This window comes from Sus scrofa, chromosome 15, assembly GCF_054392235.1.
Source record: "Sus scrofa isolate SSC_HxYL_T2T_F1_AM1 chromosome 15, Sscrofa_HxYL_maternal_Yorkshire_Landrace_v2.0, whole genome shotgun sequence".
Taxonomy (NCBI): Eukaryota; Metazoa; Chordata; class Mammalia; order Artiodactyla; family Suidae; genus Sus; species Sus scrofa.
In genome coordinates this window covers 146,176,122-146,199,660 of record NC_139397.1, presented here as the reverse complement: position 1 = coordinate 146,199,660, position 23,539 = coordinate 146,176,122, and the positions used below count along the sequence as shown (strand labels likewise).

General features: G+C 36.9%; 2 protein-coding genes and 1 long non-coding RNA gene across 14 annotated transcripts in view; 1 reads left to right on the top strand and 2 right to left on the bottom strand.

The window, feature by feature from the left end:
- PSMD1 (proteasome 26S subunit, non-ATPase 1) overlaps positions 1-23,539 on the bottom strand; it is a 104,597-nt gene that overhangs the window by 48,273 nt on the left and 32,785 nt on the right. For 4 of the 6 annotated variants that reach the window (XR_014830192.1, XR_014830193.1, XR_014830194.1 and 1 more), the window contains exon 16: positions 23,338-23,402. Coding sequence is in view for 1 of the 6 variants with exons in the window: in XM_001925902.8 (XP_001925937.3) it covers positions 23,338-23,402 (65 nt within the window). In the remaining 5 variants the exon portion in view is untranslated. Of the gene's footprint in view, positions 1-18,461; positions 20,993-22,156; positions 23,403-23,539 lie in introns of those variants that run through there. The other 2 variants (XR_014830195.1, XR_014830196.1) reach the window with 2 other exon arrangements.
- Positions 3,533-20,661, top strand: HTR2B (5-hydroxytryptamine receptor 2B). Of its 7 annotated transcripts, none has more exons than XM_013984563.3 (4): positions 3,533-3,624; positions 4,938-5,187; positions 13,508-13,708; positions 18,019-20,661. In XM_013984563.3, exons 2-4 carry the CDS (start codon positions 4,959-4,961, stop codon positions 18,909-18,911), a joined length of 1,323 nt encoding a protein of 440 aa, XP_013840017.1. In that variant the 5' UTR covers positions 3,533-3,624; positions 4,938-4,958; the 3' UTR covers positions 18,912-20,661. The 7 variants fall into 7 exon arrangements, with proteins under 7 accessions (XP_013840017.1, XP_084854403.1, XP_084854405.1 ...); XM_084998277.1 differs by having other exon boundaries at positions 4,685-5,187; XM_084998279.1 differs by having other exon boundaries at positions 4,492-5,187; positions 18,265-20,661.
- LOC146396189 (uncharacterized) lies at positions 5,891-13,095 on the bottom strand. The gene is made up of 2 exons (XR_014830226.1): positions 9,989-13,095; positions 5,891-9,008 (listed from the first exon to the last, which is right to left on the bottom strand). It is a non-coding gene; the product is annotated as an uncharacterized LOC146396189 (long non-coding RNA).

Below are 23,539 nucleotides of genomic sequence, written 5' to 3'. Positions count from 1 at the left end.
GGATAGGACAGATGGAAACAAAGACATCTTGAGAAGCTGAAAGGTGATAGAGCTTTGATTAAAGTCTTTGATTAAAATAAGAGGTAAATCCAGTCATCAGGTGAAAATGAGGGAGAGAGTCTAAGGAGAAGAGATTAAGTTTGAAACAGCTATTCTTACTGAAGTTTCAGCTCTTTCACTGATCTCATAAAAGAGAATGAACAAGGAAGGAATGAAAAAAAAAAAAAAAAAAAAGCCAAGAAATATCTGAGCTGCACTGTAGGCTCTGTTGAAGCAAGCTGGTCTTATTAGCTCTACCATGTCTGTTATTATAATTATCAGTATGCTCGTCTGCACCCCCCATAAGATTATAAATTACATAAAGGCAGAAAATGTTCATCTTGTTCATCACTGTACCTCTAAGAGCAAATGGAACTCAATGACCATTTCACAAATTAAATGAATATATAATGGACACAATCTACATATTGTTAAAAATTCCTTAATGTGTTAATGTTCGAAGGATACCATGAATAAGAGGTTAAAAAAAAAAATCTTTGGCTGATTTAAGCTGTCTTCCTAAACGTTTCATATAAAAGATACTACACTATCCCTTTAAAGTGAAGACAATCTGTTGAATAAATAAAAGGCATCAGAGATAAAATTCAATTATTTCAGAAAAAAATACACTCACTAGGTCTTTGGTTATGGTCAGATTAGTGTTTATTTGACCTTAAATTACTTTAATTCCCCCCCTTTTTTTGGGCTGCAGCCACAAAATATGGAAGTTCCCAGTCAAGGGACTGAACTTGGACCAAGCAGAGACCTGAGCCACAGCAGAAACACCACCAGACCCTTAACCCCCTACCTACACAAGAGTACTCTAGAAGTTACCTTATTAAGAATTAATTTATCTAGAGTTCTTGGTTAATGAGACATTTTACACAAATGAAGTTTCCAGACATTTGAAATCTCATTCTATCATTTAGAATCACACTTTTGTATTTTTTATCATTTTGGATGGGTTTTTTTTTTTTTTTAAAGGTCACAACCATAGCATATGGAGGTTCCCAGGCTAGGGGTCAAATCAGAGCTGAAGCCTGCAAATGCTGGCCCCACAGCCACAGCAAAGCCAGATCCGAGCTGTGTCTGCAACCTACACTATAGCTCACGGCAACACCGGATCCTTAATCCACTGAGCAAGGCCAGGGATGGAACCTGCGTCCTCATGGATATAGTCAGATTCGTTTCCATTGAGCCATGATGGGAACCCCTTGGACGGAAGTTTTTTAAAAGTGAATTTCACCTTCCCTGCCATCCAAAACATAGCTGAAGAAAGATGATTTAACCTTTACTACCTGTGTGGAAGTAATCACTATGATATCAATTAATATACCACATAAGAGTTGTGAAGAAGGCACAAGTCTATGCTGAGTAGACCTACATGCCTATACTTTTTGATTCCTGTTTTGTTAGCTGGCCCTGTTTGCTCTAGCAAAGTGCTTGGTCCACCCCACTTTTTTTTTTTTTGGCCATGCCCATGACATACAGAAATTCTTGAGCCAGGGCCTGAACCTATGCCACAGTAGACCCTTAAGCCACTGAGCCACCAGGGAACTCCTCCACCTTGTGTTACCCTCCCTACTCTGGAGAAGTGAGGGAAAAATGTTTGTTAAAACTGTCTCAAGAGTGAATTTATCATTGAATACTTCTGTGTACTATTTACATTCACCACCATATAAAAATGTTTATTTTCATTAAAGATGAGGGAGAGACAGGTTTTTTGAGTGTTTAGAGAAAAAATTTGCAGTGGGGATTTATAGGCAGCCTTGAACCTAATGTGTATGAGGTTTTAGAATACAGGTGAGAGATTCATCTACTCTTTCATTTATTATTATTATTATAGCTATGTTTGTTTGTTTTCTGATTTTTAGCTATGCTTCTAATAACTCAAGGTTGCCAAATAAGTGGTTGTTCTAACTAGTTATGTCCTTAGCTATTAAACTAATTAAAAATACAAAAATAAAAACATCCCAGGAACTAATTTTAATTACTTCTAATTGAGATTTAAAAAAAAAAGTGAGTGTGGGTGAGAAGGGTTAGTACTGACAAAATATTATAATAATAATGGTTGGTTTTTTATAATATACTCAACAGATATTTTAAAAAATTTATCTATAAACATAAATCAATGACAGTATATTTCACGGAAAAGTTTTTCTTGAATATAATGGTGCTATTTCAATTTCAACCTGACATTGTTTTGTAGACACCTTTCTGCCTGCAAAAGCACAGACACCAAATTGTGGTTCAGAAAATAAAGCAGAAGAGTTCTTGTTCTGGCATTGCCACAGCTGGTCAAAAAAAAAAAAAAAAAAAAAAAAAAAAAAAAAGAAAAGAAGAAGAAAAAAAAAAAGGAAAGAAAAGAAAGCAGTATTTTAAGGTATTTCTGTACTCCTGAGGAAATTCTGGCACATTAAAATCCATTTGATTGTTCTTGAGGATTATTTTGTTTTTTTACCAAATATTTTAGTAAGTACTTTTTCTAAAATATTGAATTTTCAGTTAAATAAAGCTGCAAATACTGAATAAAATCTGAAGTGCTCAGTGAACTAAAATGAACAAATATTTTACAATAACTTTCACACAAGCTAAGAAATATAAATTTGGTAACTTTTTTTGGGGGGAGGGGGGTTGTACCTGCCAGTGAACCAACTCCCAAATCCAGAGGCCAGCTTTTCAAAACAAGCAATGAAAAAGTCTCTTCTAAAACTTATGTAAACATGTAGAATTCAGATCTTTCTATGTTGTATATACGGTTGTAACCAAAACAAATTAATTTTTTTTTTTTTTTTTTTTTTGGTTTCTTTAGGGCAACACTTGTGGCATATGGAGGTTCCCAGGCTAGGGGTCCAATTGGAGCTGTAGCTGCCAGCCTACATCACAGCCACAGCAACGCTAGATCCGAGTTGCATTTGCGACCTACATAAACCATAGCTCATGGCAATGCAGAATCCTTAACCCATTGAGCAAGGCCAGGGATCGAACCCACATCCTCATGGATACAAGTCAGGTTCGTTAAACACTGAGCCACGACGGGAACTCCAGAACAAATTAACTCTGTTCCACAACAAAGGCATAAAAACTGGACAGGAATCTTGTTTCACTGGGAGAAATCAAAATTCTGGAAATCACTGTAAGGCTCACTGGACAGAATCTTCACAGAAGTAACGCTCTAAGATCTTTAGATTATATCTTATTTTTTCTCAAGTGGGAAAAAACTGTCTAGGGTTAATCTAAAACAAAACTATCTTAAGCGAAAACGACAGATATCACAGTCCTCCAAATGTTAAAGAGAGCTCTTACGAATATAACTTGCATAGGGTCATGAACTGGTTCAACATACTTAACTGGTGATTTTATGAATTATAATGAATGCTGCTACTCTCTAAGAATGAATGTATTAAAGATGAAATAACCTCCTTGGCACGCTTACAGCTATACAACACATTTGTTTCACTGCTTTCAAGCACCAGTGCCGGAGGCTCAGAATAAGTCAATGGGAGGAAGGCTTCAGTCACGGCAGCAAGCAGGTCCACTGAGCAGAGAAGAGGACATGCTTGGGAGAGCAACGAGCAATAAGAGGTAAGCATTTAACAAATACATTGAATCTAAAGGGTTTTTTTCCCTTTCTTCAAAAACCCTGCTACCACACTCTTTTATTTTTATTCAGTGGTTTAAAAACCAAAATGAAAAATTTACAAATGTTACAGGGGAGATTTTTAATGTGTGATTTGTAGATTTTATGAAAAAACGATTTGACTCTTAGCTTCCCACCCTTCCCACAAAAACTGGGAAAATTAAGGAAAAAATTACTACTTAAAAAAAGAAAAAGAATTGGTTCAAATTTGGCATAAAGTGATAAATCTGGAAAATACTTGTTTTTGCTTATTTCATCTTTCAGAGCATGTTTCTGCAACAAGTATTTGGATCCTGATAATACTGATTTCCCCCCCTTCTTTCAAAGTAAAGGAATTCTAAAATGTTTTATAAAAAATGGCATTTATATCAGTATTAAAATAAACCCGATCAGACAAAATCCAATTACAAATAAGGATTCCTAGCTGATAAAGCATTTGTTTAGATATTAGGTGGGCTCGGAGGGTTTCTAGTAGGTGCTCAGTGTGTATGAAAAGTTCTATTCAGAACGGTTTGGTGCTTTGACATTTCTCATCTTCTGTACCTGTTCTAAAGGTAGAGAGACATTCAAGGGTCAGGCAACATCACATTTTTTTATACCATTGAAAAAAATGAATATATCTCCTGTTTCATTAATTGAAGCATATCACGCATATGTCCGTGAGAACCTGCTGCACTGTCACGAATGCCGAAGAGACCTATTCTTCTCAATAGGGCTCAATAGGGAGGGGCTGCTAATAAGTTCAAGGTTTTTTTTTTTTTTTAACTGGTTTTTGAAAATAAAATAATGCAATCGACATATTTTATATCTAGGGGGAACTCTCTGGCATTCAAACTCAAACTCGACTCTACCACTTCAAGCAGAAAAAAACAGAGAGAGAGGAAAACCAAAAAAGGGTCTCTTTTTGTGGCTATCAGTTTCTTTCACTAAACCTTCTGAAGAATACTAAACACACAGGCCTCACCGTCAGACATGGACAGATGTATGTCTGCTCTCATTTTACAGAACTTGAAATTCTGTTTTAAAGAAAGACGTCAACTTTGGCCTTGAATGTTTGGCATGTGTACAATGGCTTAAAAAAGCAGACGACCAGCTTAGCTACTGACCATGCTGACCACTGTCCGGATCTGGATCAAATCAGAGAAAAACACAGCGAATGGCTTTCTCTTATAGAATATTTGAACAAAGCACAATTCCTGAGCACATTTTACACAGCTCATTCCATCACTTAATCTCTTCTAACTGGTCCGGATTACAGACAGAATCGACACCAGAGGAAATGAAACAGATTGGTGAGGAACAAGAAAATAAACCACCGCGCTGGGCAGCTCTTCTGATACTTATGGTGATAATACCCACAATTGGTGGAAACATCCTTGTTATTCTGGCTGTTTCACTGGAGAAAAAGTTGCAGTATGCTACCAATTATTTCCTAATGTCCCTGGCAGTGGCTGATTTGCTGGTTGGATTGTTTGTGATGCCGATTGCCCTCTTGACAATAATGTTTGGTAAGTATTTCACTTTGTTCCTGCTGTCAAACCACCAAACTCTGATAAACTATAATGGATACTCATTTAATCTTTAAAGATGGACTTGAACTATTTAAAGAAACAGAGAGTAAACAGTCCCTCATTTTTCATCATTTTCTATGACTGACAATCAGTTTCAAAGAGCAAAAGCTATTTTTTTTAGAAACAATTCTATTTCCTTCTCAGCCATCTAATAATTCATTTAAAGTCATCCAAGTTAGCAATATACCCTGGATACATTACCTGAAAATTATAGTGAAGAACAGCCTATACTTTACCTCATTACTAACACTGTTTTTTCTTGATAAAGCAATAGCTAGGACACTGGTGTGACACTTGATATGCTGGGTTAATTAGTAATAAGGTCTTTGAATCACTAAATTCCAACACAAATCTCTAAACTCCACTTTGGAATTGTTCTAAAAAGTCTTGTTATGTATCTCTTTATAGTTTGTGTAATTAAGACAAACATAAGTCTCACACATGTGTCATGTAAAGAAAAAATTATGTTTAGGTGCTAAAGGAATGGGCTGGATCAGAATACCCCAAGAGACGATTCGTCTGTTTAATTTTTATGATTTCTGACCATCTGTGCCCTTGATATATGTTAGAGGAATCAGACCTCCAAGTTATTAAACTAAGTGACCAAAACCTGAGTTTTTATAATAATAAAAAAATACAATTTGAACTGAAATGTGTTTATTATAATAAAAAAGATACTGATACTAAAATAAGTAGTTCTTGATTCATGCATATCATCTCTAGTTATAAAATTTGGGTAAACACAAATAGTTCTGATGATGAATTATGAAGGCTCTTAAGAATCAGCATTAAAAGGATCTTTAACTCATTCAATGTTTAACATAAATTGATACTGCATTCATTAATTGCTTAAGTTATTACTTGTAACAGACAAGGCTTCTTGGAATTGTTTATACAATGAAGATAAAAATATTTCAGGTTATACAAGTAAAAGTTATTAACTAGACATGTATTAGAAGGTGAAGAAAAACTGCCAAACTATTATATTCAGGCTTAAATGTTACATCTTTATAAGTAATTATAGAAAGATATCTAAAATCAAGTACTTGATCCCTCAAATATAATCTGACAGCAACAGGGCAAAACTTCCCATCCTAAATTAACACATACCCAGGCTTCCAATCTGTGGTAGGGCAAGCAGTAATGAGTAAAATTCTGCTGCTTTAATAGACTCTCTAATCATTAATATTGTTTTGGTATCCATCCCCCTCTTTTTTTTTTTTTTTTTTTTTTTACAAATGTGCAATCTTCAAAATAATCTAGTGCTACACATAACCATGGAAAATAATTTTACTCTAAAGAAGAGCCTAAGTAATCTTAATTCTGAACAAGCTTTTTTAAAAAAGAAAGTAAATGAGCATTATGTAGGAGCATTTCTGCACATTTGGTAAAGATTGTACAAGCACTAATTCAAGCTCTTATCTCCACACACACACAATAGTTTAATGTGGCAAATCACTCAAGTGAATTTTAACTTTAAAGTGAGCTGACAAAACACAAAAGCAGGTCACTGTGATAATCTCATGTATTCCACAGGAAGACAGTAGGTATATGGTAGCTGAGAATTAAGTTTATACTTAAATATTTGGGGCCCAAGATATTCTTGGCTGTAAGAGTCAGCAGAAAATCCAACATATTTTAACACAAAGTATGTAGAATGTCTTCCTATCTATGCCCTAAATATTTTATACGTACATAAATATATTTAACCTCATTTCATTCTCCCAAATGTTTGTTAATTTTTAATTATGAAATAAGCTTTCATAGCCCCAAACACTTCTACTTTAGTAATTAAGCTGTATTAAAAATAAACTAATCTGGGAACTTAATCACTATTTAAAACATTATTTCATTATTGAAAAATTATTCTATTTTTATGAGAAAATGCATGTTGTCCTCTAAAAAACTTCAAAAGGATATCTTCTGGGAACTGTACATATTATAAGTGGGGACCTGAGTTCAAATACTAAGACTTTTGGATCGTCTTTCACATGTTAATAAATACTAAGACTTTCTAAATTAATGCATTTATAAAAATTCCTGGTAACTTAAAAATGCAAGAGTAGATTTTGTGTATTTTTCTCTCAATATAGGGATACTCTTCAGAACTTCTAAAGTCTGTATAAACAAAAGTGTTCCCGGTTCTGTAAACATAAAAACAAACAAACAAACCAAAAAACTACCAGTATGAGTGATATGCATTATTTTAGCTATCTCAGGGAAATTCAATGAAAGCTATACCCAAACTTTATATTCTAATAAAATTGAGTAAAAAAAAAAAGCACTGAAATTATTAAAAGTGGCTTTTACACTGAGAAACATTTTATTCAACCAATAATTTGTATAATATTTGAATTTCTATTTTACCAAGATTATGATGACGGGCAGAACACGGTCTTTCAAATAAATTCTGTTACATCAACTTTTCTGTTACTTCTTCCTCTCTGGGCATATTGGACATTTATAGTTCTAGTTTTTTTATTGTCTTGTCTATAAGTCTTAAAAGCCAAGGCCACAAATTAGTAGCTTATAACAAGGCTTGAAAATACCTAGGTTAGGAATACTTGAGCAAAGGAAAATAGAACATTATACACCAATATAAAAAAGATAGGATATTAATAGTTTGAGAACTTCTCTGAACTTTTCCTTCTCTCATTAAACAATGATTAAAAATGTAAAGGGAGAAAATATAGTATTTGGTCATCCACTGGTCATTACTGGCTTATTTATAATTTAGGTTTTAATCCATGCCTCACAATCTATAAATTGAAACAGTATCTGTGGTTCAGCTGAAAGAGGGCATATAAACTAGCTGAAAGATGGGGAGTGTGAAGCAAGACACTCTAGTATTCAAATCCTGGTTCTATTGTACTGGCTTAGGCATTACTTAACAAATCAGAGTTTAATCATCTTGTCTGTAAAATGCCTGTGCTAAATCTCCCATTTCAGATATTTCGTGAAATTGTTAAGTAGGTCCCAGCACATTTTAGGCACTAATAACTGGCAAGTATTAGTACACATGTAAAGGGTGTATATAATATGATTTAGTTTGGAGGTGAGTTTGCCCAGAGATGAAATAAATGTTCATCAGTAAAAAAAAAAAATCAGTTATTCATTTATGCAGTGAAATCCTGCTCTACCTAATGCGTAAATGAGGGAGCAAAGCAATTAAAGGCACTTCTTTCTGGAGAGTGGAAATTTTTAAAAATCCAAGGACTATTTTTCATAAATATTAAATCACTTGAAACAAAACACTGTATTAGACATCTAACCCCAGGATGTGTCATTTGCTCAAAAGTAATGGAAAAACAACAAAAACAAAGCAGAAGCTTCCTAATAAAATTTAAGCACTGATCTATGTCTCTTTTCTGAAAGATAAATATAGAATCGTAAGAATTTCTGAAAATTAAAAAATGTGTATTTGAAAACAATGTTCTTTCTCCACATCAGGGCCATTTAGGATTTGTCCTGCTCCAATATATTCATAAACTTCTTACCTCAGTGAACTTTATAAGCATGGTCCTCTTGGAATGGCTTTAAAAATAGTCTTTTAAATCCTCAAAAGGGAAATCTTTTATGCCCCAGATTCAGAGATTAATGTCAATTACTTTCTAAACTAATGACATAACTTAGCTTTCCAACTAAAACTTGCCTAAAGGATAAGCAGTTTCAGATGAAAATTAGTCTATCTCACCAAGAAACGGAGTTTGTGGTTAAAAAAAATTCAGGTTTTTATACCAGTTAAAAAGAAAGCCGAACTGGAGTTCCCGTCATGGCGCAGTGGTTACTGAATCTGACTAGGAACCATGGGGTTGTGGGTTCGATCCCTGGCCTTGCTCAGTGGGTTAAGGATCCAGTGTTGCCATGAGCTGTTCTGTGGGTCGCAGACCAGCTCGGATCCCACGTTGCTGTGGCTCTGGCGTAGGCCAGAGGCTGCAACTCCGATTAGACCCCTAGCCTGGGAACCTCCATATGCCACAGGAGCGGCCCTAGAAAAGGTTTTAAAAAAAAAGGAAGCCAAACAAATGACTCAAAACCCAAGACAAAAACCAAAAACAAACAAACAAAAAGAAAAACCAAAAAGCAAGGCATGGCAATGCGCACAGGTTATTCATGCTTCTTGGCCATATATAAAATAGTTAAAACTCAACTTGAGTAAAAGGCATACTTTCGTTACAAATTTTTTTTTTTGTTTGTTTTGTTTTGTTTTGTTTTGATTTTTTTTTTTTTTTTTTTTTGTTTTTTGTTTTGTTTTTGTCTTTTTGCCTTTTCCAGCGCCACTCCTGCGGCATATGGAGGTTCCCAGGCTAGGGGTCGAATCAGAGCTGTAGTCACTGGCCTACGCCAGGGCCACAGCAAGGCGGGATCCAAGCCGTGTCTGCAACCTACACCACAGCTCACAGCAACGCTGAATCCTTAACCCACTGAGCAAGGCCAGGGATCGAACCCGCAACCTCATGGTTCCTAGTCGGATTCGTTAACCACTGTGCCACGACGGGAACTCCTCGTTACAAATTTAATTAAAAGTTAAATAGTTAAATATGTTCTCATGTCCTTTTTTTTTGAAGTAAAGCTTTAAGTTTAATTGGATGCATGCACTCTTGCTACAGCAGGCAGGAAAACAAACATACTGATTTTATACTGATGATATAGCTTGTGGTTTCCAAGTAAGAGTTTTTTTTTTTAATAACTGGGCTAGTTGGCTAGTTTCGGTCAAGCAATAATAGTAGTAACTAACATCTGGAGTTCCCAATGTGGTGCAACAGGAGTGGCAGGATCTTGGGAGTGCTGGGTCACAGGTTCGATCCCTGGGCCCGCACAGTGGGATAACGATCCCGCGTTGCCAAAGCTGCGGCTTAGATTGAAACTATGGTTCAGATCTGATCCCTGGCCCAGGATCCATGTGCTGTGGGGCAGCCAAAAAGGAAAAAAAACAAAAACAAAAACAAAACAGAACAAAACCAAACAAAACCTAATATCTGAGTGCTTTCTCTACGCCAGACACTGTTCTAAGCACTTTTCACGTATTACTGCATTTAACCTGAAAGCAACTCCACAAAATTGGTATATTATCATCCCCGTTTTACAAGGGAGGACAAAGGAATAAAAAAATGGCAGAGACATACTTTGAACCCAGGAGAACTGATTCTGAATTCACATTTAACCCCTGTTACTCTGCTTTCTCAAATGAAATGGGAAATTAAATCACCCAAAACTATAATATTTGGCAAAGAGACAATATTTATATCTTAAATAACGCTAACAGGACCACCATAGAATTTTTTCTAGAACAAGGCAGAACTCAGTATTTTATAAAGTTATATTTCACAAGAAATGATACAGAATGCTTGGGTCTTAACCAACACTTGAATGAATCCTTGACATGATTGGCAGACTTCTTTTCTGAGGAAGATATTAGACCTAGGTCTAAGTTGTTGAACCTTCTCTGGGAAACAAATGGAAATGTTCATAACTGAAGGGCAGTTCTACCACCCCTTAATGTATGATGATACTAATGCACATAAGTCTTCATTTTAAATAACAAAATATTTGGGCTACTAATATTTTTAAATAAGTAATAAACTGTCTATAATCCAAGACTCATCTAAGACTTGTTTTGGTCCTCTAATTAACAATATGTAATTATTTTAGGAATCCAAAGAAATGTTGTTATTCAAGCCTTACTGAAATTAGTCTCTGAGTTAAATCTGCAAGTGGATAGGGCAAAGAGGTGGGAAATGGAATTTGCTTTTCAGGGAAATTGTGTGTGTTTCCATTTTGTGGGACAGTAAATATAATTTAAATGTTTTCCTTCTTCTGTATTAGCTTTTATAAAAAAACGCTAATTTTGAGCCCCAGGAGTAATAACCTGATAAGTTATTTTCCTCAGACTGATTCTTAGATACGCTTTTCCTTCATTTTTGAATAGTTAACATATTTCACCACACCAATTTAACCTGTTTTAGTGACTGAATAGTAAAAAACTTTTCTGACCATGAGCCTATCAAATTAATACCAACTGAAAAGACAATTTTATAGTGAAAGTATCTGGACTAGGAAAAGTCTTTATAAACTGAGAATGTCTAGAACAGTTTTTAACTTGTTTAAATAATTATATGATTTCTATTTAGGCAATTGCTTTAGCTTTGTATAAAAGATTTCTATCAATTTAATGCAATCATCATTTATGTTAGTTTCACAGAAACAGTCCATTCACTAGTATTATTTCATGAAACTTGGAACCATAAAGGTTAATCAAAAAGACATACCCTGCTTAATCCTAAGCCTCATAGTCTCTTTTGTTTTAATGAAAATTCTCTATCATATTTCAATATTTCTACTGTTAACAATAAAAAAGCAATAACTTGGAATTCCCCTTGTGGCCCAGTGGTAAGGAGCCTGACTAGTATCCATGAAGATGAGGGTTTGATCCTTGGCCTCGCTCAGTGGGTTAAGGATCTGGTGTTGCCGTGAGCTGTGGTGGAGGTTGCAGATGCTGCTCAGATAGATCCCCCTGTTGCTGTGGCTATGGTGTAGGCTGGCAGCTACAGCTCTGATTCGACCCCTAGCCCTGGAACTTTCATATGCTGCATGCGCAGCCCCCAAAAGACAACAACAACAACAACAAAAAGCATTACCTCAAGTAATAAAATTCCAGTGATAGCATTCATTTTAATATCCACTTTCTGTTCCAAAACTGGAGTTTATAAAATAAATTCATTCTGTTGGAAAGTGAGGCTAACAAAGCTTCACAGGCTTAATTAAAATCAGCACTCAAGAGCTTCTCTTAGCCCACAATTAGAAGTATGTGGGTCAGACAGTCCAATTCCAAAGACACGTACGTTTCACATGAGTTCTATTGTGGCTTCCTGCTCATGGATAAGATTTATGACTAGAATTTTTCAGACCTTAATTTAAAAAAAGTATAATCCTTAATTAGAATAGCTAAATAGGCATGTTTAAGTTATTAGCAACCCACTTTAAAAGATGATAGAGAGCATGTATTTTTAAAGAGGAAGCTAAGATATGACATTAATTATCTGCCTCTAAAAATCCTTAACTATGATCAATATCCCTGGCTGCAGCTCTAGACTTGATTATTTTTCTACTTCCTACTCAGTTACCAGTCTGAACTTTGGGACAGTTTAAAATGTAGCCTCACTTTAAGTAGTTTCTACTCAAAACTATCTCAGTCATGGATGATTCTTTTCACTCTACTTAGACCATTAGTTTGCTTAAGCTCAGGTCAAAGAATACACTGCTGCCTTTGACTCTCAAGGTCCTTTTCCATTAGTTAACAGGAAGTGTGAATACTATGGCTAAGAAGGAGAATGCTGAATTCTTTCTAAACATGAGTTTCTCTGCTATACTTTATTTCCCTATCTTGAGGTGTCTCCCATAAATTCTTTTCTATGAGGAATTCTGAGTGCCTATCCTGCACTAGCAAACTCAAGATACAACCTTGTCAAAAAAGCAGTGCTTCTCAAACACTAATTGGCATACGAATCATCTGGTTGTTTCCTGAAAGGAAAGGATTGTTAGATAGACTTGAGTATGTTTTTTTCAAGAGTGAAGTAGGATCTCAGTGAAAAATATCTGAATACCTCACAAAAAAGGGAAATACTTTAGTCTTCCAATTAAGAGCGCCAATACCAGGAGTTCCTGCTGGAGCACAATAAGACTGGCGGCACCAGGACACAGGTTCAATCCCTGGCCTGTCACCGTGGATCCAGTTAAAGGATCAGATCCAGGCTCGGATCTGATGTCTGGCCTGGGGACTTCATATGCCTTGGGCAGCCAAAAAAAAAAAAAAAAAAAGAAAAAAAAAGAAAAAAAAAGAAAAAGCCACCCACATACCAACTCCGGAAACAGAAGGCACCAAAAGGTAGATTTGTTAGAACTACTACCTTTTTATCTGAAGAGCAAGGTTAGGTTCCAGTTGCAACACTACATAAATTTTTAAAAGATCACAAAGGAAATAGACAAAAGAGCAAAGGTCAAAATAATGCTAAACTAATATAGAAAAAAGTTGTAATTATTACACAAAACAGAAAATATATTTAAAAAGTATCCTATACAAAAATATACTTAGTATTATTGATGCCATATCTGAAGTTAAACATTATCTTGTGGAGGTTAAGTCATAAAATTTCACATGAATAAAGAAAAAGTTTAAAACATGTGTATCACAAAAAAGAAACTGCAGATTGAAGGTTGCCGTTTTGTAGAATATGTTTTTGTTTTGTTTTTCTTTCAGAGGCTATGTGGCCCCTCCCACTTGTTCTATGCCCTGCCTGGTTATTTCTTGACGTTCTTTTTTCTACTGCATCCATCATGCATCTTTGTGCCATTTCAGTGGATCGTTACATAGCCATCAAAAAGCCAATCCAGGCCAATCAATATAACTCACGAGCTACAGCATTCATCAAGATTACAGTGGTATGGTTAATTTCAATAGGTATGTGGGGAATGCCAGGGTGTGGGGTGGTATAAACAGCCTTTGGTTCTAATTAGCTAGAGATTACCAGGCCTGGAAGACACTGATACACCAAGACCCTTACAATGTAACATTCATCATACACCTTCTAAACCACACTATCAGCAAAAAGTGTGAAAAAGCAGGAAAGTTATGGCTTGATTTTGACATGCAGGAAGACAGGTTTTCATATTTGTCAGTCATATTTGTCAGATGACAGTTTTCATATTTGTCAACCAATCATTAAGGTCTACGTAGCATGCAGAATCCTGAAATTTTAGTAAAGTAATAAAAAAATGAAATGCATCTTAAATCACACCTAGGAAGATAAATAGAAAAAAAAAAACCTCAAACATTTTGTATGCAGGTATCAAAGTTCATACATTCATCTTGGAAGCCAGTATGTATACTGACTGACGGCATTAGCGTCTGCTTAAGTGTTCCGAGTATGTTTAGTTACAAGTTTTAAAAGAAATACAAATGATGTTCAGAAATGATTTTTGGAAGAAATCGTATTTCTTCTGTTTTATCCATCCCCCCACCCCATGCCCATCTTTAATGCTCAAAGAGAGCTGCTATATTAGACTATCTTAGCATGAAATACAGCATAAATGGTAACTCAAGTTTTTAATAAGTTAATATCAGAAGAACAAACAGATTCACAATGGTTACTGTGATCATCAACAGTCTGACCAGCAGATCCCTTTCTTCCTAGTAAGAAAATATTCAAAGAGGAAAAAAAAAAAAAAAAAAAGAGAGACCTGAAATGCCAAAAGGAAAGCAAGAAAAGAAAATCATTTTATAACGTCAAGTCGAATACACGTGTAAAAACCAGGAAAAGTAGTCTTCAGAAAAAAGAACACTGGGGGGGGGGGGGGGAGAAAAGAAAAAAACAAAGCAAGACACTGAAAATGATTTTTATATTCCCGGAATAAAGATACCAAGGCCAACCCTCTTTTGAAAAGTGTGGAGGTAAAAGTAAGGAATATTACTGTCTGACTTGGGAAGAAATTAGGGTCAAGGAAAAGTCTATTCAGAATGGAGGTATCTGCAAGCAGTGAGAAAGGGCTGGCTCTGGGGACAGAGGCTGATTGACAGAACAGAAGAGGCCCCAGAAAAGGAAGCTAGGGAAAGGGCATGGGAACAATGGATGACGATTACCAAAATACAAAGTGGGAAAAGGAAAACTAAAGTAGTTCATGTCAAATAACCCATGCATTTTGGATAAGATCAGTGTAACGTAAGAGAAGCAAAGAGAGATAGTGTGAGATGTGTGTGCTGGGGTAAGGTGGAGGCGGGGGGATGGGGCAAAGATAGGAAGAAAATAGGAAATATGGCTTCTTAAGAAAAAATAAAACACCTGAAACTGAAATATGGCCAAACCAATAAACAGCCTGTTGGGGGAAGGAGTGCCTCAATTAGGGCTGGAAGACATGAGTTTATAAGTTGACAATATATTGAGTACCTATGATCGTCAGGTACTAAGAATACAAAGATAAGTATGAAAAAGAATTTTCACATTCAAGGAAGGTGGACTAATACAAAGTGATAAGTATACAGGAGGACAAAAAAAAGATAAGCCCAGATTTATAGCTTAGAAGGGATCTCATAAATCTACTTTTTCCTTTTATAGATGAAAAAAGAAACCTAGAGGTTTTAAACAGTTAGCTTAAAGCTTTCTAGCACAAAGGCCAAGATCTTTTTATTTCATCACTTGTGTGGCAGAACCAATGACCATTTAGTAACTTTGTCAAAGAAAAGGTAGAAGATGGGGTTAGTTCAGTTTTTAAATTCTGCCAGGTGTTGAAAAGAGCTCACTTTCTTCTTCTGGATTTAGTAGCCTAGGTAACACCTGCAAACAGTAAGGTATGAAAGGAGAGGAAGAGGGTAAGGGTATAAAAAATACCAGTGCCAACATGAATGTTACTAACCAATAAGCTGGTTAAAAAGGTAATGTGAGCCTTGATGGGAATTAATGGAATGTGAAAAGAGAGAAGGATGGATGGACTAAAGGTCAAGATAACAGTAAAGAGACATTCTATAGTAAAAGAGTAGCAGAACAAGACAGGGAAAGAGTTCATGATTATAGGTATGGGATAGTTTAAGGGGATTTATGGATGGCTGAGGAGTAGAAATTACAGAGTTGAGGAGTTCAAGAAATACAGAATTTGGTTAGAAGGGTCATCAGTGGGATGAAGTCATGAAACACGTTAGGTAACGGAGCAGTGGGTAAAAGATTACAGCAAGGGGCTGAAATCACTGAAGACAGAGGTCGGTAGATGATCTGGATGGAGAACAGAGCAGTATATGTACATTAAATAGACTTTAAAGGGGGGTGTTTTGGGGAAAAGAACAGTACAATGATTACCTGGAAGTAACAGGGTAGAGGAAAGGTCAGTGAAGTTTTTCTATAAAGGGCAAGACAGTACATAGTTTGGTCTTACAGACTCTAGATGGCTTCTGTTAAAACTACTCAACTTGGCAGCAGCAGAACAGAAGCAGCTATGGACAATACACTAACAAATGGTTAGGGCTATGTTCCAATACAATTTTACAAAAACACAAGGCAGGCTAGATGTGGCCCTGGAGCTCGAGTTTGCTGACCCCTGGTGTAGAACTGTAAGTATTCAGAATCCTCTTTTCTTTCTGGTGGTATACCCGAGGAAAAGAAAAGTAAGAAAAAGCAGTGGCCTTTATTAGAAAGGGTTTGAAGAAAATATTCCTGTCAAACGTCTTTCTACCACCATAAAAAAACTGTACAGATGACAGGAGTACTTGTAGATTCATAAAAGTGAATTCTTTTATAATACCTCAAGGGATTCTACAGGTGTCCAGAGAGCAATTAACTCAGTTAATTTTTTTTTTTTTTTAATCTTTTTATGGCCATACCTGTGGCATATGGAAGTTACCAGGCTAGGGTTCAAATGGGAGCTGCAGCTGCCTCCCTATGCCACAGCCACAGCCACATGGGACCTGAGCTGCATCTGCAACTATGCTGCAGCTTGTGTCAATGCCAGATCCTTAACCCACAGAGCAAGATCAGGGATCAAACCCACATCCTTATGGACACTATGTGAGGTTCTTAACCTACCGAGCCACAAGGGGATCTCCCAAACTTACTTTTAAATATCTGCTGTTTCAAAGGGAAAGGATTTGGGCTAACCCTTGTGTTTTCTTCCTCATAAGCTACTTCACTAAGCAAGATCACAGTTTATTCATTTATTTATTTATTTTTGTCTTTTTGCCTTTTCTTGAGCCGCTCCCATGGCATACGGAGGTTCCCAGGCTAGGGGTCGAATCGGAGCTGTAGCTGCCAGCCTACGCCAGAGCCACGGCAACGCAGGATCCGAGCCGTGTCTGCGACCTACACCACAGCTCACGGCAACGCCGGAACGTTAACCCACTGAGCAAGGGCAGGGATCGAACCTGCAACCTCATGGTTCCTAGTCAGATTCGTTAACCGCTGCACCACGACGGGAACTCCAAGATCACAGTTTAAATACCCAATTCATGGTATTTAAAGTATAAGAAAAGCAGCACAAGGTACATCTCTTCATATCTATTAGAGGACCCCTCAATCTCAGAAATAAATTTTGTGATTCACACACTCTCAAATTATTACGTAGCATTTTTAAACTCTTAGTTTTCCCTAAGAAGTTAGAAAGAAAAGGCTAAAAGACATTCACAAATATCAAAAGATAAAACCGTCTGTTAAATGAAACTGTATAACCTCAAAGATAATAAAACAGGTGTCTACTCAGAATTAACATACGGCATGAATGTATTCTTAAATCTTTTTAGTTCAACTACATTAGACATTAAGATAAATGCAGCTTCCCTTTTGAATTCCTTACCTCAACCTGGAACAGATCAATACACAAAAAGAGATTATGAGAAACGGAGAATAAATGAAGACATTCCCTACTATTTATTTCATGGATATATTATAGTTTTAGGGAAACTTTAATTATAAAATTGAATCCTCTAACCAATCTCCTTAAAAACAACAGGTTTGCTTACTTAGGTTCTATCTCAAATCTTCCATTGATTAAGTGCTTTGATAGATTCTACACGCCAGGCACCAGAAATTACAACACACTAACAGTGTAAGGTTAGTAAGATAAACTCTAAAAGGACCTAATGTGGAGTTCTCTTGGTTAAGGATCTGGCACTGTTACTGCAGCTGTGGCACAGGTTCAATCCCTGGCCTAGGAACTTCCACACACCCCGGGCGCGATCTAAGACTCGAAGGACATAAAGTAACTCAATTTATCTTGCTTCCTCTTCCTTAGGCATTGCCATTCCAGTCCCTATCAAAGGGGTGGAAACTAATGTGGGTAACCCAAACAACATCACTTGTGGGTTGACAAAGGATCGTTTCGGCAATTTCATGCTCTTTGGCTCACTGGCTTCCTTTTTCATACCTCTGGCCATCATGATTGTCACCTACTTTCTCACTATCCATGCTTTACAGAAGAAAGCTTATTTGGTCAAAAATAAGCCACCTCAACGCCTAACATGGTTGACTGTGTCCACAGTTTTCCAGAGAGATGAAACACCCTGCTCATCACCAGAAAAAGTGGCAATGCTGGACGGTTCTCACAAGGACAAAACTCTGCCCAATGCAAATGACGACACACTTATGCGAAGAATGTCCACAGTAGGAAAAAAGTCAGTGCAGACCATTTCCAATGAAAAGAGAGCTTCGAAGGTTCTAGGGATTGTGTTTTTCCTCTTTTTGCTTATGTGGTGCCCCTTTTTTATTACAAATATAACTTTAGTTTTATGTGATTCCTGCGACCAGACTACTCTCCAAATGCTCCTGGAGATATTTGTGTGGATAGGCTATGTTTCCTCAGGGGTGAATCCTTTGGTCTACACCCTCTTCAACAAGACATTTCGGAATGCATTTGGCCGATATATCACCTGCAATTACAGGGCCACGAAATCAGTAAAAACGCTTAGAAAATGCTCCAGTAATATCTACTTCCAGAATCCAATGGCAGAGAACTCTAAGTTGTTCATGAAACATGGAATGCGAAACGGCATTAATCCTGCCATGTACCAGAGCCCAAAGAGGCTCCGAAGTTCAACCATTCAGTCTTCATCAGTCATTTTACTAGACACACTTCTCCTCACTGAAAATGAAGGTGACAAAACTGAAGAGCAAATCAGTTATGTATAGTAGTAATGGCAGTTTGTATCTAATTAATATAATAAGATATAAATATACCAAGAATTATATAAAGAACTCTATATCATGTATCAAAAAGTATCTCTTTAAATTAAGAATTAAGTATTGTGGTTATCCAACTATCTTTATTTGGGCAAAACTATCCCATGAAAAAAAATCATTTTTGTATAGCTGCAAATTAAAACAATCCAGCATGCTGGTTAAATGATAAGATATTTAAATGAAATAAAATTAAATAAACCAATAAATTTCAAGCTTACCAGAAAAAAAAAAGCCACCATAAGAATTTATTTAGTTTCTAATTGTATGCAAAGCTATGCTGAGAATGAAATCAAAACCAAAAAGCATTAACCTGTCTTCAAGGCCTTAAAAGCAATTAAGGCATAGCATAGAACTGCAGTGACAGGAACAGAGGGCTAAAAATAAGTGCATAAAATAATGATCACATCTGAAGATAAGCTAGGATTGCCATTTACAGTCTGCCTTAGTTAAATGTAGTTAGAATTTTGCATCGATGGGGGAAGGGGCAGGGAGGACAGCAGTTGGATGTCACACAAAATAGATTCTTAGAACCAGAGCTGTTTGTTAAATGGCTGACACCAGGAATCTACAGAGGTGGGTCTACTGGAGGAGGAGAAAGCAAATGAAACCACTCTGAGGTACCTGAACCCCATTATGCTTCCCGAAGAGCATTTGTAAATTGGAGGGATGGGACCTCAATCTAGGAACCTAAACTTTAATGACCCCATAAACTGAGATGAGATCATGGCTGCCCAAGATTACCCTAAGACTTGGCTGAACTTCTGGCACAGTTTTTTATTCACCCTTTGTTACTTCACTTTGTACTGCTAGATCTGGAATAAATCCAATCTGTGCCATGTACCAACTAACTTACTAAATTTACAAAAATAATTTCTCTGAGCCTCAGTTTCCTCCTCTACATTTTATTATTTATTTATTTTTTTGGCTATATCCTCAGTGTGTGGAAGCTACCAGGCCAGGGATCAAACCCATACCACAGCAGAGACCCAAGTTGCTGCAGAGACAACACCAGATCTTTAACCCGCTGCCTCCTTCTCATCTACATCTTAGAGGGTTCTCATAAGGATGAGTATATGTGGATACTCTTTAAATGATAGCCAATTCTATTTACTTTTGATGTTTACTTCTATGCTAGTCCCATAAATGGTGAATAAATCCAGGCTAAGGGGATCTGCAGCAAAGACAGCCCATATCTTAGCTTTTCCTTTTCAGGTCGCCCCATTCTTATGACTCAACCTATTGTTCTATCATTTTCCGGGCAACACAGTTTAAGAAAATGATCACAAGAAATATGCTGGCTATGGAGAAGCTCCACGGATTGGCACTAATCTAAAATTAGGAAAACTTGGTTTTAACTGTAGCTCCTTAGACAAGTTGGCAACATTTAATTTTCTTCATCCATGAAGTAAGTTTTAGACAAAATCATCTCTAAAACCTTTTACAGTTTCTACTTCTTACAAGGATCATATTATGAAACCAAAACCAAAACCAAAACCAGAACAATCGCCTCTGGATTGCCCCTTAAAAACAATGAGCACATAATCAACTTATTAGCTGGATCTGAGCAGCCTGGGTAGTAGTGATAGTAAGCAAAGCCTAACAGAAGATCATGAAAGACATCTGCTGCTGAAACTGGGAACTACAGGAAATACAAGGGCAGAAATGAGTTCTGTTAATTAGAGAACAAAGCACTGTCAGATTAAGGGAAGAAAAACAGTTCTCAAGAAGCTCAACCTCCTGTGTGGCAGAATATACATACTAGGTGACTGATTGATATTATGTAAAATATAAAGTGACCAATAGGAAGAGTTGGTAGCCAGCAATGAATAAATAAAAAGAAGAGACTATCATGAATAGGATTCTTTACACAAGCCACTAGTTACCAAGGGTACATCTAGAAGAATATACTTTCCATACAAAAATTATCTAGTTTTCCAATAATTAAAAAAAACCCTCCCTGCTGGATGGCAATAATAAAACGATTTTTTTTTTTTTCAGGGGCGCACCCGAAGCATATGGAGGTTCCCAGGCTAGGGATCTAATCGGAGCTCTTGCTGCCGGCCTACACCACAGCCACAGCAACATGGGATCCGAGCCATGCCTGTTACCCACGCCCCAGCTCACAGCAATGCTGGATCCTTAACCCACTGAGCGAGGCCAGGGATCGAACCCACACCCTCATGGTTCCTAGTCGGATTCGTTTCCGCTGCGCCACGACAGGAACTCCATAATGATTTGTTTTTGTTTTTCAATTGTGTCTGAACTCTAGAGCAAACATAAGGAAAGGTTAGGGTTACAGGTTGGCTAGAATGATATAGCAAAGACGACAGGAAGGAAATATAACTTTTCAGCTTCTTACTTTGCTTCCCTCTTTTGCCTCAGGAGAATGATTCTTAGACCGGAAAGATAAAAAGTATTGTTACGACTGATCAAAATGCAAAATAGGTGAAGGGACTGGCTGCCTTAAATGAGTTCAAGTCTCAAAGCTAAAGGAATTACTTCCCTGAAACAGAACTTGTGAATGTAATTATAGAGCCACCGATGACAAGTCTGAGGAAAAACAGAAAATGGCAAAGGTACAAAAGGACTGTAAGAGGCTAAATATTCCAATGTTTAAAGAGAAAGGACTCAAGAAATTTAAAGTATGAAGTCTGTTGTAGATCTTCTGAAACAAATGTGAACAGCTTAATACAAATAGGTTTTATCAGATCTTAGAAAAGGAATGGATGAACACCTGACACTTCTATGGATTTACTAAAAACAGTAATAACCAACTAATCACACATTCTGGTTTGGAGGTACCGGACTCATGGATCTGTATAAATACAACACCTTTAAGATTTAGTGAAAGCTCTCTAATGTCTTCATAAACAAGTTGGACAAATGAGGGTTAACACAGAGAAGGAGGTTAGTATTCTGCTGAACAACGTTGTTCAACAAAACTGACTGGTGTAAGCAGAAACCTACTGGAGTTCCCGTCATGGCTCAGTGGTAACCAACCTGACTAGTATCCATGAGGATGAAGGTTCGATCCCTGGCCTTGCTCAGTGGGTTGAGGATCTGGCGTTGCCATGAGCTGTGGTGTGGGTCACAGTCTTGGCTTGGATTCCACATTGCTGTGGCTGTGGTGTATGCCAGTGGCTACAGCTCCTGATTCGACCCTAAGCCTGGGAACCTCCATATGCTGTAGGTGCAACCCTAAAAAGCAAAAAAACAACCAACCAAAAACAAAAACAAAAAACCCAGAAAAAAAGAAAACCAAACCCCCCCCAAAACAAACAAATAAAAAACCCCAAAACTTTTTAACATGCCATATGGGACTGTGCTGTTTTATTCAACATTTTCACCCGCAACAGGAAAAAAATATCCACTGACTGCAGTAAACAGATAACTTCCTATGTGGCATCTCAGAGAAGATCCTCTAACCAGTTCACAGTGGGTGCTGAATAAATACTTGTTGAATTACATTACAATCTTTACAGCAAAGGTTCACTCTCAGGAATCTGGGGTAGAAAATCTACACCGAAGATTAAAAGCAGATAAACTCATCTTACATGTACCTTCAGAACTTATTGTGTAATTTCATCATGAATAAGTTCTAATAAGCAGTGTCCAAACAGAGCTGAAGGAATTACTTTTAATTTTCCTATGTTGCATTTTAAGGTAAAGAACCTTAGTGAAGAGAAACGGTGGTACGTGAGATGGGAGATGAGCAGACAGAAAGCAGAACTACTGTTAAGAAGTATTACCGCATCGCACCACCAACTGTAACAACTGCCACTGCTCACACACTCTGAAATAACACTTCGTAGTGCCAGATACTGTTCTAAGGGCTTTAGATATATTAATTCGCCTGTCAAAAAAACACTCTTAGGTACTATTATTATACCCATTTTACAGATGAGCAATCTGAGATTCAAAGAGACTAAGTGACAAGCCCAAAGCCACTCTGCTGTAAGTGGCAGAGCCATGATCAAATCCTGGCAGACTGGTCGCACAGGGTATCCTCTAACTCACATGTACACTGTAATACCAAGTGTGTCTCCAAATCTGCAAAATTTTCACTCTCTTGCATTTAAACAAAAGCTATTACCTCGTACTCTCATTAAAGAGTTTCAAGAACTCTACAAGCCTGTGTGAGAGACAGCACCGCATATGAATCATCAATATACATGGCAAGAGGAGAACAACTCAAACAGCTCCTCAGATTCTCAAAACTTAACTGGCTTCTTTTTTAGATGAACGGTACTAGCTTTATTTTTAAATGCTCTTCACTCTGAACCCAGATATATTCTTCACATATTTAGTTTCTGTTTAATTACCGACTACAAACAGAAATGGAATATAAATAGAAGCAGAAGTTAGAAATGATTACCTGAAGAGAATGAACCCAAGTGATTCTACTGCTGCTCTCCTGACATCATCGTTAACATCACTTACCTAGGGGAAAATTCAAAGGATGACTACGTTATACCACGGGCATTCTATTAATACAGTCATTACATTACGCATATTCTATCACCAGAGGAAACTGACAGGAGAGGCCCACATCATTCAGATGTAAATTAGACCTCACT